The 15,122-nt window shown below is 46.6% G+C and overlaps 2 protein-coding genes across 2 annotated transcripts; one reads left to right on the plus strand and one right to left on the minus strand.

The window, feature by feature from the left end:
* Window positions 1-1,777: 1,777 nt before the first annotated feature.
* LOC148566363 (uncharacterized) lies at window positions 1,778-2,553 on the plus strand (the record flags this gene model as incomplete). The annotated part of the gene is made up of 2 exons (XM_088487514.1): window positions 1,778-1,859; window positions 1,946-2,553. Coding segments are annotated over exons 1-2 (690 nt in total), but the record flags the coding sequence as incomplete, so codon positions are not given.
* Window positions 2,554-2,626: 73 nt separating this feature from the next.
* Window positions 2,627-3,690, minus strand: LOC148566364 (uncharacterized). The gene is made up of 2 exons (XM_088486432.1): window positions 2,967-3,690; window positions 2,627-2,778 (listed from the first exon to the last, which is right to left on the minus strand). The coding sequence occupies exons 1-2, from the start codon at window positions 3,688-3,690 to the stop codon at window positions 2,627-2,629; spliced, it is 876 nt and encodes a 291-aa protein (XP_088342558.1).
* Window positions 3,691-15,122: the final 11,432 nt, after the last annotated feature.

Below are 15,122 nucleotides of genomic sequence, written 5' to 3' on the forward strand. Positions count from 1 at the left end.
AAAATATTTATAAATATGAATATAAATTATACTGCCAAAAAATAATAATATTTGTTCGTTATGTAACATTACTCATCATTGTTTTCATTAAAAAAATTTTCATCATAAATATTGTAAAAATCAATTTTGGTCTAACATCACTATTTTATTTTATTTTATTTATTTTGTATCTTACACAATTATAATAGAATTTTATTTAGATTTTTTAATTATTGAACTATAATTATTTTATATATTATATAAAAAATAATTTATAAAAATATTATTTGATGAATTTAAAAAAATTTAATTTAAATTGATGATAATCAAACATTATTAAAATAATTAATTACAAAATTATTCGATCTGAGATAAACAATCATTCTGCATTCTTTTGAATATATACAAATATAAAGAGATAGCTTGAATATAAATTGAACGCATCTTTTTTCGGTGAGTGCAATGTGGGTTGATTTTTTTGATAAGCTTTAATGGTGTGAGTAATGCTTCATTATGATCATTTGGGGGGAATTACACTGTTATGACGGCGTTAAGTTAAGAAATTTAGGGGAGAAGAAATCGGTGGCACCGATTTCAAGCAAAGAGAAGAGGGAACACAAATTGGTCCTACCGATTTGTGGAGGAGAGATGAAGAACACAAATCGATGCCACTGATTTGTGTAAGAAGGAGAAACCAGATCGGACCCACCGATTTGTAGGAGTCCTACTCGATAACATAGTAATCGGTGGCACCGATTTCGGGCGGGAAAAAAAAATTTTTAATACGACCGTGCACCAATCGGAGCGAGCGATTTGTGTGGAACGCGGTCGGTGGGTCCGATTTGCGGTAACTGCTTAAATAAAATGAAGAAAACATCACAGAAGTTTCATTTCTTCGTCTGTGCTCTCCGTCTAAGCTGATGTTCTTCCTCCTCTCCTTTTATTCTTCTCCGTCATTCTTTCCATCATTCTTGTAGAAAAAATTTAAATGAGTGTGAGAATAGACAAGTACGTATACTGATATGGATGATAGAGTTGTGTTAAAGATTTATTGTTATGGGCAGATTTTGTTGCAAACATACGAAGGAGTTCAATTTGTGTGTGAAAATCCAGTAGATGTTATTCCGTTCACGTTGTCGTTTGAGGAATTGAAAGGTGTGATTTGTGAGAAGATAGATTCTCAAAGATCTAGAAGAGTATCCTATATTTTGTACAGGTATCCTTTATCTGTGTTTGGTGGGTTCGTTCAATTTCAGACCAAGTACGTGACGGATGAAGCGAGTATGCATGAAATGTTTTCAATGTATATGGAAAATCGCCACCGAATGTCTTATATCGAGTTGTATGTTGAGTTTGAGCAATCTGAAGCGGACCGTAACATTTGTGTTGGAAGATTATAATAGTGAAAGCGAGGATGAATTTGAAAGTAACTATGAGATTGTTGGTCTAGGTGAACACGAAGATGAAGCTGGCGGCGACATGAATGCAGATGTGGCGGCAGTTGTAGATGCACTAGCAAACCCGCATCCGTTTCAGGAGCCTTCTTTCATGCGGTCGTTGGATGTGGCGACATGAATGCAGATGTGGCGGCAGTTGTAGATGCACTAACAACATCGTGCCTATTGCATTCGCCATAGTGGAGGGAGAGACTTCTGACGCATGGTACTTTTTCCTGAGTAACTTGCGTCAACATGTGGTGACACGTGATGGTGTAGGACTCATCTCTGATCGACACGATTCTATTAGGTCAGCTATTGAGAGAAGTAACGGGGCTTGGTCTCCTCCTAGAGCGTTCCATATGTTTTGTATCCGACATATTGAATCCAACTTCTTGAGGAAGTTCAAGGCACCTTACTTGCAGAAGCTAATAGTCAATATTGGTAAGTTTAAATAAAATGAACTTTGAATTTATTGTCAATACGATCAAATAGAATGGTTTTCATTGTTGACTGAATGTTTTTCATAGGATACTCGAGGACCATCAGGGAGTACCAGATGCGCTATGAACGATTAAAGGAACGGGGTGAGGCTTACACCAACTGGCTTGATCGGATCCCACGTGAGCAGTATGCTTTGGCATTTGATGGTGGATACCGATGGGGTCATATGACCACCAATCTTGTGGAGTGCATCAACTCCATCTTAAAAGGTGCACGCAATCTCCCGGTGACTGCGCTTGTTAAGGCTACATTTTACAGACTGAATGAGTTGTTCACTAGGAAAAGAGCTGAAGCTGAAGCCCGAATAAATTCTGGACTTGTGTTCTCTGAGTTGGTGACCACCAAGGTGCATGCAAATCAACGGGCATCGGGTAACATACAGGTTAGTTGTTTTGATAGAGAAAATGAAGTATTTGAGGTACGGGAGATGCCAAGTGGGGTTGAGTATGCAGTTGACCTACGCCAGCGTCGTTGCGACTGTGGTGAATTTCAGGTTGACCGAATTCCATGTCGACATGTGTTTGCTTGTTGTGCAAATCAGTGGTTGGACTGGCAAGTGTACGTTCATGATGTATACAAGATGGACCAAGTTCGAAGAGTATACAGGGCTAGGTTTAGACCACTGGGAAATCCTGCAACCTGGCCTGCTTATCATGGACCTCGATTTATTGGAAACCCGTTCCTCATATTGGTTCATCCATACAACTTCACTTCCTTGGTGCCCACTTCATATTGGTGTATAACTTTCTGCACTTCTTGGCAATCCTGTTAAAAGCAGATGGTGTATACCGATTCGCACTCCGACGAGGGGGATCAGCTCTAAGGTTGTAACCTTTTCCTCTTTCACTTGTGGCCGTACCTACGAAAACACAACATGTAATACAAATATGTAATACAAATACATTTTCACCATAAAGCTACTAATACAAATACAAATGATGGATCCTATTACTCAAATGGGTATTCAATATGTAATACAAATACAATTTCACCATAAAGCTACTAATAGAAATTAAGTAATTAAATACAGAAACAACTTTATTTTACCTGCACTGGGAGCTGGATCCTCATCATCATCATCCTCATCCTCATCCTCATCCGCATCATCTGGATGGTCTACTAGGTAGTTATCAGTCTCATCAACTGCCCTGTTACTCTCATGAATCAGATTCATCGGAATACGTCTAGGATTTCCACTCTGTATAATCCCTCCAATGCCTTCAGCACTTCTGCTTGAGTCAACAGACATTCTGGCACCAGAATTAGCCGAGGAAGTGTGAACCCGAGGTCTCGAATCCAATGACCTCCTAGCCGGAGTAATCCCACTCGAATGTGCTTGATGGTCGGTGGGAATGTCAACATAATTACCTGAATGTGAGTGGTGCGACCCCAATGCCATGAAACCAAGCAGCTGACTGAATGAAGTTTGCTCTGGATACTCAAAATGTGGACCACCCAAATACTGTTGCTGTACCGGGACTGGTGCTGAGAAATAATCAGACGGATGTGTCTCAGGAACATATGGTACAAAGTACTCAACCCCCTGGTGTGGCGGTATTACTGGCGGTGGTGGTGGAGGTACCGGATCCGGTTCTGGTTCCGGCGCAGGTGGTGGTGGAGAACCTTCTAGATTCTCTTCGAATACAAGGTTCGACAATTGCAAGTGGTCACCAAAAGAAGCTCGATACCACTGCATGTAAATTTTCAATGGATAATGTAAATGCACCAAGTCATCCGAGAGAGTGTGACTATATCGATTGGTCCACTTCATTACCCAAGAAGAGTGGGTATTGGCCCAATCTTGATTCTTAGGCCCAGTAAGAACGTCGCCGTGTGATGCACCTAGAATCTCTGCTTGATTAGGAACACCCTGTGTCAATCCAAATTGTCTCCTGACTCTATCAGATGCATGCCACTCGATGCATTCAAAAGATATAAGTGGCACTGTAACACTCCAGATAACCGAATTATGATGGATGTCTAAAGGAATCAAGTCTGGGTCGATGTTTCCAATGCCATATGCCTGCCAAACAAACTAGACACATCGAACCATCAGATGATTACACAACAATTAATTTACTATACAAGTTACATACGGTACTTGTATTTTACAACATACCTGTCCTTCTTGTAGATCATCCAACAATCTCCTGAAGTGCGCAAGAGAATGATATCGGTAGGCATAGTTTTCACGGTCCCAGCTACGCCACCTGCCATCGGACAATTCATTAGTTAACTAATCTTGTAAAAAACATAAACAATTTCTATCATACATTTTAATGCATACTTTAATCAAACTTACCCTTAACTAACTAACCAGAATAACCTCACAACTGATAAACTATTTATTCGTAAAACAGCATACTAATTTTATTATTGTTATTATTACTCATAAAACAGCATACACATTTATTATTATTATTATTATTATTATTATTATTATTATTATTATTATTATTATTATTATTCATAACACAGCATTACAATTTTTTAATCTAAATTTAGTTACTACTAAATTATTTTCTAAATTTTAATGAATTAAAATTTATTTATTATTGATCAAAAATAAAATAATTTATTAAATTTTAATTATTAATCATAATAAATTATTAAACTCAATCAGATGTACTACTACTAATAATAACTACAATCTACTTTAGGGGAGCATGTACAGTATCTGATTTCATTAGTTCATTAACTAAAAAAAAAAATAATTATTTACAGCTTACCATACCGTACATACATACATACATACATACATACATACATACATACATACATACATACATACATGATTAGTTTCGATTTTAATTTCTATTACTAACCACCTAATCATACATCCATACATACATACATACATATATACATACATACATGATTAATTTCTATTTCTAACCACCTAATAATAAAATCATACATACATATATGATTTAATTAATCTCTACCTAATGCTATTACAATATATATTTCTAATTAAATTTAATATTTATCACTATTATTAATATTAAATCAGATTATTTAAAAATAAAAACTTACATAATTTGGATCTCCAAGATAATTAACAATGTGAAGTTCTAGTTGATTTACTTCTTTATTTTTCCGTCTTCTTGGCATTTTCTTTGAATTCTTTTCAAAACCTGTTGTTGTCCAACAATAGTGTGCAGCAAAGATTTAGTGGGGTTGAGGTGGGTTGAGAGAGGGAGATGAAAGTTAAAGAGAGTGAAAGGGATCCGGTGAAGGTGCTGAAGAGAGGGATAAAAAAGTGAAAGAGAGTGAAAGAGAGTGAGAGGGAAACGAAAGTGAAAGAGAGTGAAAGGGATACACGGATGAGGGGTTCTTTTGTTGCAAGGGGTCACGGGTGAACTGCATGCGTGACACGTAGCGAAGGTACGCAAATCGGTGCCACAGATTTGTGCATCCTGACCCACCTGAAATTGGTGCCTCCGATTTTCTTGTCTCCAATCGGTGCCACCGATTTCTGTTGCCCAGCCGTTACAAATCCGTTAATTCCCAAATAATCACCATATCGCTGCATAACTCCATCAACGCGTCATATCTAAATTAAAAAACTCGTGTTGCCAAATTAAATTTATATTGGTTGACTTTAAGTGGGAAAACAATTTGGGATTGGTTTGTTGAATAATAATTGGTGAACGTACGCTCAATTCTTTTTTGCTCACGTTTCACCATCAATCATCGCGATTAATATTACTTATTAGTTATTGATTTATTATCATGGACATTCTCTTGTCTCACTTTTGACTTTTGACTTTTGACTTTTGACTTTTGAATTCGATTTTCATGGTGTCAGATGGGGAGAATTTACTGAAGCTAATATGCTGGTTGAATGCATGTAAGTACCTTCACAGTTTTACTTTATTATTTATTTGTCCATAACCTGAAAAATCCCTGCCAATTAACATCTCATTTACTTAATGAATTATTTGAACTATTTTCAGCTAGATCATCATAATGCTGGGGATCTCATCACCTGCGTGCCTGCTGAATAATTTACTGGAGTTGAACTTGCTGTTATCTCAGCTTTTATTTTTTATTTTTTCTTTTTTCCAATAATAATAAAGTGCTACATGAAGTAGTCTGGTCTGAAATTAATATCTCGTGTGATTTTGACTTGTTGTCCATTTATATATTCCTATTTACTCCATGTTATTATTGTGATTATGATGAGTATTGTTACGGCCTGGCCCAAACTCACGCGGGTCAACCCGACCCGAGTTCTCGCCGACCCAGTAATGCGCCCTCCACCCGACTCGGACACGCGTCCCGTACGGCTTGCACACAGCCGAAGGACAGCGCCCTTGAGGGTATGGGCCTGGCCATTGAAGGGGCCCACTACTGACATGTATATAAGGGGGAGACTGGCTCTCCCCCCAAGGTACGTCACACTCTTACACCACCTCCTTTCCGCCTGCACATATTCTGACAAGAGCGTCGGAGTGTCTTTGCAGGTGGCACCCCCCCTCCACATACGAAGTGCTCGGAACCTCGCACACCCGGGACCAGGAAACCATGACCAGACGAGCCTCTCCACCATCCCAAGCGTTGACCTCAGGGTCCTAACCCGAACAGTCCGGTACCCGACCTACCGAACATTGGCGCCGTCTGTGGGGAACGTCCATGGATTTCGTGCTGGTCCAGACTGGGACAAGTTCCGAGGTAGCGCCTCCCATACTCGGGGGAGGCGCCGTCGCGACGGAATCCCGGCAACAGCAACGGTCGCCCCCGAGGGATGCGACACAGACTCACGAGAGACGCCCTTTCGGGGGGACGGGTGATAACCACGCCAGGATAATGCAAGAACTACGCCATAGAATGCAGGACTTAGAGCGCCGGCTAGCAGAAAGAGAGTGCGACCAACGCTCCCCAGAACGGAGCCCCACCCGTTCCCGTTCGAGGAGCCGCTCGAGGCGCACGCCGAGCCCCCAGTACGAGTCGGAGAGCACTGGGGGGCGAGTACGCCCCAGAAGGAGAAGTCGCGACCCCATCATCTACGCCCGACACGAAAGGCGGCGCACGTCGAACAGGGGTGACAAGGAAGCCCACCGCGAGAACAATGAGTCGAGAAGAACTACCCGAGGACCCGTCATAATAGGAGCGACCCCTTTCCACCGCTCTGTACTCGAGGTCCGACTACCAAAACACTTCGACAAACCGACAGACATGAAATATGACGGAACGCAAGACCCCCTGGAACACTTGACGACTTTTGAGGCCAGGATGAACCTGGAAGGGGTGGGAGATGAGGTCAGATGCCGCGCCTTCCCAGTCACCTTAGCGGGCCCAGCAATACGGTGGTTTAACAACCTCCCGCAAGGCTCGGTGACCCAATTTTCCGACATCAGCCACGCCTTCTTGGCTCAGTTCACAACCAGGATTGTCAAAGCCAAACACCCGATTAATTTGCTGGGGGTAACACAGAGACCCGGAGAGCCGACCAGGAAGTACCTGGACCGTTTTAATGACGAGTGCTTGGAAATTGACGGCCTGACGGACTCAGTGGCAAGTTTGTGTCTAACGAACGGACTCTCGAATGAGGACTTCAGGAAACACCTCACCACAAAGCCCGTCTGGACAATGCAAGAGATCCGGTGCGTGGCCAAAGAATACATTAATGACGAGGAAGTCAGCCGGGTTGTGGCTGCCAATAAACGGCAGCCCGCCTACAACCAATCCCGGCACTTCGAAGCCAAAGAAAGACCAAAGGAACACGCCAGGGACGGCGGTCCGAGTAAACCACCCAAACCGTTCCCCCGAGTTGGGAAGTTCACCAACTACACCCCCCTCACGGCATCAATCACTGAAGTTTACCAACAGATAGCAGAAAAGGGGATACTGTCGAAGCCCCGACCACTGAAGGACAGGACGGGAGGAAACAAGAACCTCTACTGCGAGTATCACAAGGGTTACGGGCACAAGACCCAAGACTGCTTTGACCTAAAGGATTCCCTCGAGCAAGCTATCAGGGACGGCAAACTCGCCGACTTCTCCCACCTTATAAGGGAACCAAGGAGACGCAACCGGACAACGACAACGAAGACAGATCCCGACCAACAAGACGACGACAAGAACCAGAGGGTGACGACCACGGTCTCACTGTGGTAAACGTGGTGACGGCCAGGAATACCGCCCCGAGGTCGAAATCGGCGCAGAAGAAAGATGCCAAGGTCCTAGCGGTCTCCACCTCATCTGTTAGAAGTCTTAAAGGTCTCCCACCTATCTCCTTCGGCCCGGAGGACCAATGGTTTGACGAGGTGCCGGAAAGTCCGCCCATGGTCATTACGGCTAGGGTCGGAACTGGCCTCGTCAAACGAATCCTGGTAGACACGGGGGCAGACTCAAACATCATGTTCCGAAACGTTTTCGATGCCCTGGGATTGAGAGATTCTGACCTGACGACCCACCAGCACGGTGTGGTAGGGTTAGGAGACCACTTCATCAAGGCAGACGGAATCATCACACTCCCGACCTCTGTGGGACAAGGGCAAAGACGGAGGACAATCATGGCAGACTTTGTAATATTACGAGATTCGACGGCTTATAACATCATCCTGGGGAGAAAGACCATTAACGACCTGGGGGCAGCTATCAGTACGAAACTACTGGTGATGAAGTTCATCACCGATGACGGATCCGTGGGATCCCTCCGGGGCGACTTGGAAACGGCGGTCGCTTGCGACCACGCCAGCCTTTCTCTCAGGAAAAAATCCAAGGAAGCGTCAGGGGTTTTCCTGGCCGACCTGGACGCCAGGGTAGATGACAAACCCAGACTAGAGCCAGAAGGAGACTTGGAAAAGTTCAGAGTCGGCGAGGAGGACGATAAATTCACATTCATAAACAGAAACCTCCCGCACGGAATAAAGGAGCCTTTGATGGAGATGATCAGGGCTAATGCCGACCTCTTTGCCTGGACACCTGCCGACATGCCAGGAATAGACCCCCAGCTCATGTCGCATCACCTGGCCGTAAAGGCAGGAGCCAAACCAGTGGCCCAGAGAAGGAGGAAAATGTCGCAGGAAAGGGCGGACGAAGTAGCCAAGCAAACGGCCAGCCTCTTAGAAGCGGGATTCATCCGGGAACTGGATTACTCGACCTGGTTGTCAAATGTGGTTCTAGTTAAAAAACACAACGGGAGGTGGAGAATGTGCGTGGACTACTCTGACCTCAACAAGGCTTGTCCCAAGGACTGCTACCCCCTACCTAATATTGATGCGCTTGTCGACGCGGCGGCAGGGTACAGATACCTGAGCTTCATGGATGCCTACTCAGGGTACAATCAGATACCGATGCACCGACCCGACGAGGAAAAAACGGCGTTCATAATGCCAGGGGGCATCTATTGTTACAAGGTAATGCCATTTGGTCTAAAAAATGCAGGAGACACATACCAAAGGTTGATGAATAAGATATTCAGCGAACTCCTGGGCAAAACAGTGGAAGTCTATGTAGATGACATACTCGCAAAGACCGCCCGACCTGACGATCTCCTGAGCGACCTTAACGGCATTTTCTCGTCCCTACGACAACACGGCATGAGGCTTAATCCGCTCAAATGCGCGTTCGCCATGGAGGCCGGAAAGTTCCTGGGCTTCATGATCACTCAAAGAGGAGTGGAAGCCAATCCCGAAAAATGCCAAGCGGTCCTCCAAATGAAGAGTCCGGGTTGCATCAAAGACGTCCAGAGACTTGCTGGGAGATTGACAGCTTTGTCCCGTTTCCTCGGCGCATCGGCAGCAAGAGCCCTGCCTTTCTTCAATTTAATGAGAAAGGGAATGACGTTCGAATGGACACCAGCGTGCGAAGAGGCATTCAACCACTTCAAGCAAATCTTGGCGGCACCACCAGTCCTTGGGAAACCCAGAGCCGGAGAACCGCTCTACCTCTACCTATCAGTAACTGAGGAAGCACTTGCCGCGGTCCTCGTTACAGAAGAAGCAAGGACACAACAGCCCGTCTACTTCGTGAGCAGGGCACTCCAGGGACCAGAGCTGAGGTATAGCAAACTAGAAAGACTGGCACTGGCGCTCCTAGTATCCTCCCGAAGGTTAAGACAATACTTCCAGAGTCACCGCATAGTTGTGAGGACAGATAAGGCGATTCGGCAAATACTGCAAAAACCTGATTTGGCTGGTAGGATGATGACCTGGGCCATCGAACTCTCACAATATGACCTACAGTATGAGCCTCGACACGCAATCAAGGCCCAGGCAATGGCAGACTTCTTGGTGGAGGTAACGGGCGACCCTCCCGAGGAAACGGGCACACGGTGGAGGCTTCATGTGGACGGAGCCTCCAACCAAACGTCCGGAGGAGCAGGGGTCATCTTGGAAAGCCCAGCAGGGGTCATCTATGAGCAATCGACCAAGTTCGAGTTCCCCGTGTCAAACAACCAAGCAGAATATGAGGCTCTCCTAGGCGGACTAATGCTGGCTCGGGAAGTCGGGGCGACGAGGGTCGAAGTATGCAGCGACTCCCAAGTCGTCACCTCGCAGATAAACGGAAGCTACCAAGCCCGGGACCCCCTCCTCCAAAAGTACTTGGAAAAGGTTAAGCAAATGACAAGCCAGTTCCAGGAGGTCATTATCCAGCACGTTCCAAGAGAAAAGAACACACGAGCAGACCTTTTGTCGAAGCTTGCGAGCACAAAGCCAGGATCGGGTAACCGGTCGCTCATCCAGGGCATGGTGAAGGAACCAACGGTCACCCTCCACCTGACGGAGTCGAGCCCCTCATGGCTGGACCCCATTACCAACTTCCTGGAACTCGGCAAGTTGCCTGAAGATGAGAAGGCAGCCAAAGCTTTAAGAAGGGAGGCGGCCAGATATGCAATCATACAGGGACAACTATTCAAAAAGGGACTCAGCCAGCCCCTATTGAAGTGTTTGCACCCCGACCAAACGGACTACGTGCTTAGAGAAGTCCACGAAGGGTGTTGCGGACACCACATCGGGGGCAAAGCCCTGGCAAGGAAGCTCATCCGAGCAGGATACTACTGGCCAACAATGATGAAGGACTCGAAGGAATTTGTCAGAAAATGCACGAAGTGTCAACAAAACGCCAACTTCCACAAGGCACCAGCCTCCGAGCTAAGCTCGCTAACGACTACACGTCCTTTTGCACAATGGGGAGTCGACCTCTTGGGACCCTTCCCGGTCGGCCCAGGACAAGTCAAATACCTCATTGTAGCCATTGACTACTATACCAAATGGATAGAGGCTGAACCGCTAGCCACGATATCGTCCTCCAACTGCCGGAAGTTCATGTGGAGGCAGATGATAACCCGTTTCGGCATCCCGGAGGTCGTTATCTCGGACAATGGGACCCAGTTCACCGACAAGAAGTTCATGGAATTCCTCTCTGGCCTGGGGATAAAGCAAAAGTTCTCCTCAATAGAACATCCCCAAACAAACGGGCAGGTAGAGGCCGCAAACAAAGTCATCCTTCTTGGTCTAAAGAAGCGCCTAGACAGTAAGAAGGGAAACTAGACCGACGAACTCCCCTCCGTCTTATGGTCCTACCGGACAACCGAGCAAAGCGCCACGGGGGAAACCCCCTTTCGCCTAACATACGGGGTCGACGCGGTGATACCAGTCGAAATCGGCGAACCAAGCCCCCGACTACTACTCGCGGGCATGAGCGAAGCGGTCGAGAAAGACCTGATCGAGGAAACAAGGGAGATGGCTCACCTAACAGAAACGGCACTGAAACAAAGAATAGCCCTGCGTTACAACGCAAAAGTCCTCAAACGAGACTTCGAAGAAAGGGACCTCGTCCTGTGACGCAACGACATCGGCGTCCCGACCCCAGGGGAAGGTAAGCTGGCGGTAAATTGGGAAGGTCCCTATAGGGTAAGGGAGGTACTCGGCAAGGGCGCTTACAAACTCGAAAAACTTGACGGCAAGGAAGTACCCAGAACATGGAACGCAGGTAACCTAAAGAGGTTCTACTCCTGACCCACCGGCTCACCGGCCAGGGAGTCTAGCCAAATAGTTAATATTTGCCCTGTCCACATGATTAATCCATCTTGTTTACTTACTTTGTCAAATACTTGCCCAACTGACGAGTAATTTTCACTTGTTCAAATTCTTTACTTGTTAAAACTTTCTTACTTCATATCTGTTTCTCATGACCAAAACCTAAAACGGCACCCCGGGATTGATCACCCCGGGAGCCAGACGGCTCATAGGCCTCAACCAATTCGACGACTACGCGACCGAATCGGTCCGAACTGCTGCCAAATGCGAAAACGGCGAGACGGGCACAAGAAATAAGCCCGCCCAGAATAAACGATAACACGATAACGGCAACACGACAAAATAATGAAACAAGCAAAAATCATAGCAATCAAACGACGATAACTTATAAAGCGTCAAAATAAGGAACGGACAAGTAAATTGTTCAAGGCAAACAAAACGACAAAGTATCAACAAGTTGTTCAGCAAATGCATTACAAAATATCCTAAGTTACGAGACTTCATCTCCTCGGCATATCAACAATTTTCCCGTCCTGGATAGTCTTGAAAACACCAATTGACGACGTCTCGAAATCAGGAGCAGCAATCTTCAGCTGAGCCTTCAGGGCATCTTCGGTCATCAAGATGGCATTCTTCCCTTGCTCCTTGGCCACCTTAAGCTTCTTCTTAAGCTCAACGGCCTCGGCCTTAGCGGCCTTCGCCTCTGAGACGGCCTGCTCCCGCTCCTTTTCCAAGGCGACAACCCGACCCTGAGCGGCGTTCAGTTGACCTTCCAATGTCATCTCACGCTCAAGAAGCCGGGCCACGGTCTCATCAGACGCCTTCAACCTATCCGCAACAAACGACGACTTCTCCTCAGCAGCATTAAGCTTTCCCCCCATCTCGGACAGCTGACCCTGGAGGAGTTCAACTTGAGCCTTAAAGTCATTGTTCGCCTTAACAGAAGACTCAAGCTTCCTCCGAAGCGCCTCCATACCGGATAACTCAAACTCGGCCTTCTGAGCTATCACGGCCCCACGAAGCAAGGTGCGATACATCCACCTCGCCTGCCCGGACAGCTCGGTTGCATGAAAATGCTCTTCTGTCCCGGGTATCAGTTGGGAGTCAATGAACTTGGAAGCATCAAAATTCCTCTCCATTACGGTAAGGGCCCCTTCCGGGCTGGAAGACATCTTTCGCTTCTTGGGAGTGTGGATAAGCTCCACGTCACTATCCGGATGAGGGGTGAGAGTCACGTGCCCGTCAGCGCCCCCTTCCTCATGGACAGGAGAAGCCTGACCCCCTGCGGCCTGTTTTCCCGACGTTTCGGTTTCCGGGACAGGAGAAGCCTGACCCTCTTTCTCCCCTGAAGGACCCTCCGACTTGCCGACGTCCTTCTCTTCGGCATTCTCGTCATCACTTACCTCAAAAAAGGTCTTCATCAGATTCTCAAGACCGGTCACGGTGGCAGACATTTCCACTGCAACAAACAACAAGCACAACTAGTCGTTAGATCGGAAAGAGAAAAAACAATGACAAACATAGGCAAACAAGGAAAACAACTCACGAATATAGCTCCTGGCGGCCTCCTGTTCACCCATAAGAAGATGGGGGTTCACGGGGTTCTTTTCAAAGATAGCAAGAAGGACGTTCGCTATCTGCTTATCTACAGCCGACAACCTTTTGTACGACACTTTAACAAAAGGATTCGACCCCGCGCCAAAGCTCCAGTAAGTCTGGATGAGACGCTCCCCCTCTAACGACAACTAGAAGGGGTGACGACCTTTGACGGGACGAACCTTGAAATACTTATCCTTAAAACCATGGTAGGAGTCCTCAAAAAGGCTAAAAATCTTCCTACCCTGGGCAGCACGAAAAGAAAGAAACCCTTTTCTCGCTTTCCCCTGTTTGGAAGGGTTGGTAAGGTTGAAATAAAAGAGAAAAACGTCCACCGACGCCGGTAGCTCCAAGTACTCGCAGACCATCTCGAAGCAGCGGATCGAAGCCCAGCTGTTCGGATGAAGTTGGGACGGGGGGACGGATATCCGGTTCAACAGCGCCATTTGAAACTCGGAGAACGGTATCCGAACGCCAACTTGCGTGAACATGGACTTATAAAACCAGATCCAATCGGGGACACGGGGGGAATGAAAATTGAGCTCATAAATACGCTCATGGGGAAGCGGGACAATGGCCTCGTAGTTGGCCTCCTCGTCAGTACCCCCACACAAGTAGCCGGCTTGCCGGAACTCCGTCAATTCCTCCAAGTCCATCTGGTTGGGTGAACTCCTTATATCATCAGTCACCCAAGCATACGGGTCGTAAGCCGCAGCAGATCCGGAAGACCGGGAGACAACGCGAGGCATACCTACAGCGGGGTACCACTCCGTTAGTCTATGAGGTCGGGAGCCCGAAAAAACTCAGAAACTACACCTTTTCAACTCAATCATGACCAGATACGGCTAAAAACTACGCCTACCTCACAAACCACCCAAAAAAGCCTATCCTGGAATGGTACCCCTTCCCTAACTCACCTACCCCAGCACTGAAAAACCTCTCAACAAAAATAAACCAGCCATGCAACAAACGCAAACAGCAAATCACACAACAACAGAACATAACACAGATACCAGAAGAAAGAAACCAGAGGATTACCTGGAACGATGAAGGAAATATGGACTGAAAGTTGGAGCAAGAGGGAGTTCGCACAGAAAGCTTTGGATGTTAGGGAGAAAAAGAGTTGGAAATAGTGGGAGTGGGAGGTGGATAGGGAGAAAAACTGTTTAAAAACCACCCCCAAAAGCGCGAAAGGAAGCAGGGGCAAGACAGTCTTTGCGCACGGGTTTTTTTCAAATCATTATGAGCATTAAATGCCCAGCGCGGAGAACGAAACGGCAAACAGATGCCACAGCAGACCAAGAGACACGCGCGCAAGAGACGCGTCCCTCCCACGATCAGCCGACCCGACGACAACGCACGAGTGTAAACATCACGCGCCCCCAATGGCCCCCACGGCCATCGCTGACGCGTCGGGGGCACTGTTACGGCCTGGCCCAAACTCACGCGGGTCAACCCGACCCGAGTTCTCGCCGGCCCAGTAATGCGCCCTCCACCCGACCCGGACACGCGTCTCGTACGGCTTGCACACAGCCGAAGGACAGCGCCCTTGAGGGTATGGGCCTGGCCATTGAAGGGGTCCACTACTGACATGTATATAAGGGGGAGACTGGCT

The sequence above is a fragment of the Arachis ipaensis genome, chromosome B5 (genome assembly GCF_059453495.1).
Source record: "Arachis ipaensis isolate K30076 ecotype BB chromosome B5, ASM5945349v1, whole genome shotgun sequence".
In the NCBI taxonomy this organism is placed as follows: domain Eukaryota; kingdom Viridiplantae; phylum Streptophyta; class Magnoliopsida; order Fabales; family Fabaceae; genus Arachis; species Arachis ipaensis.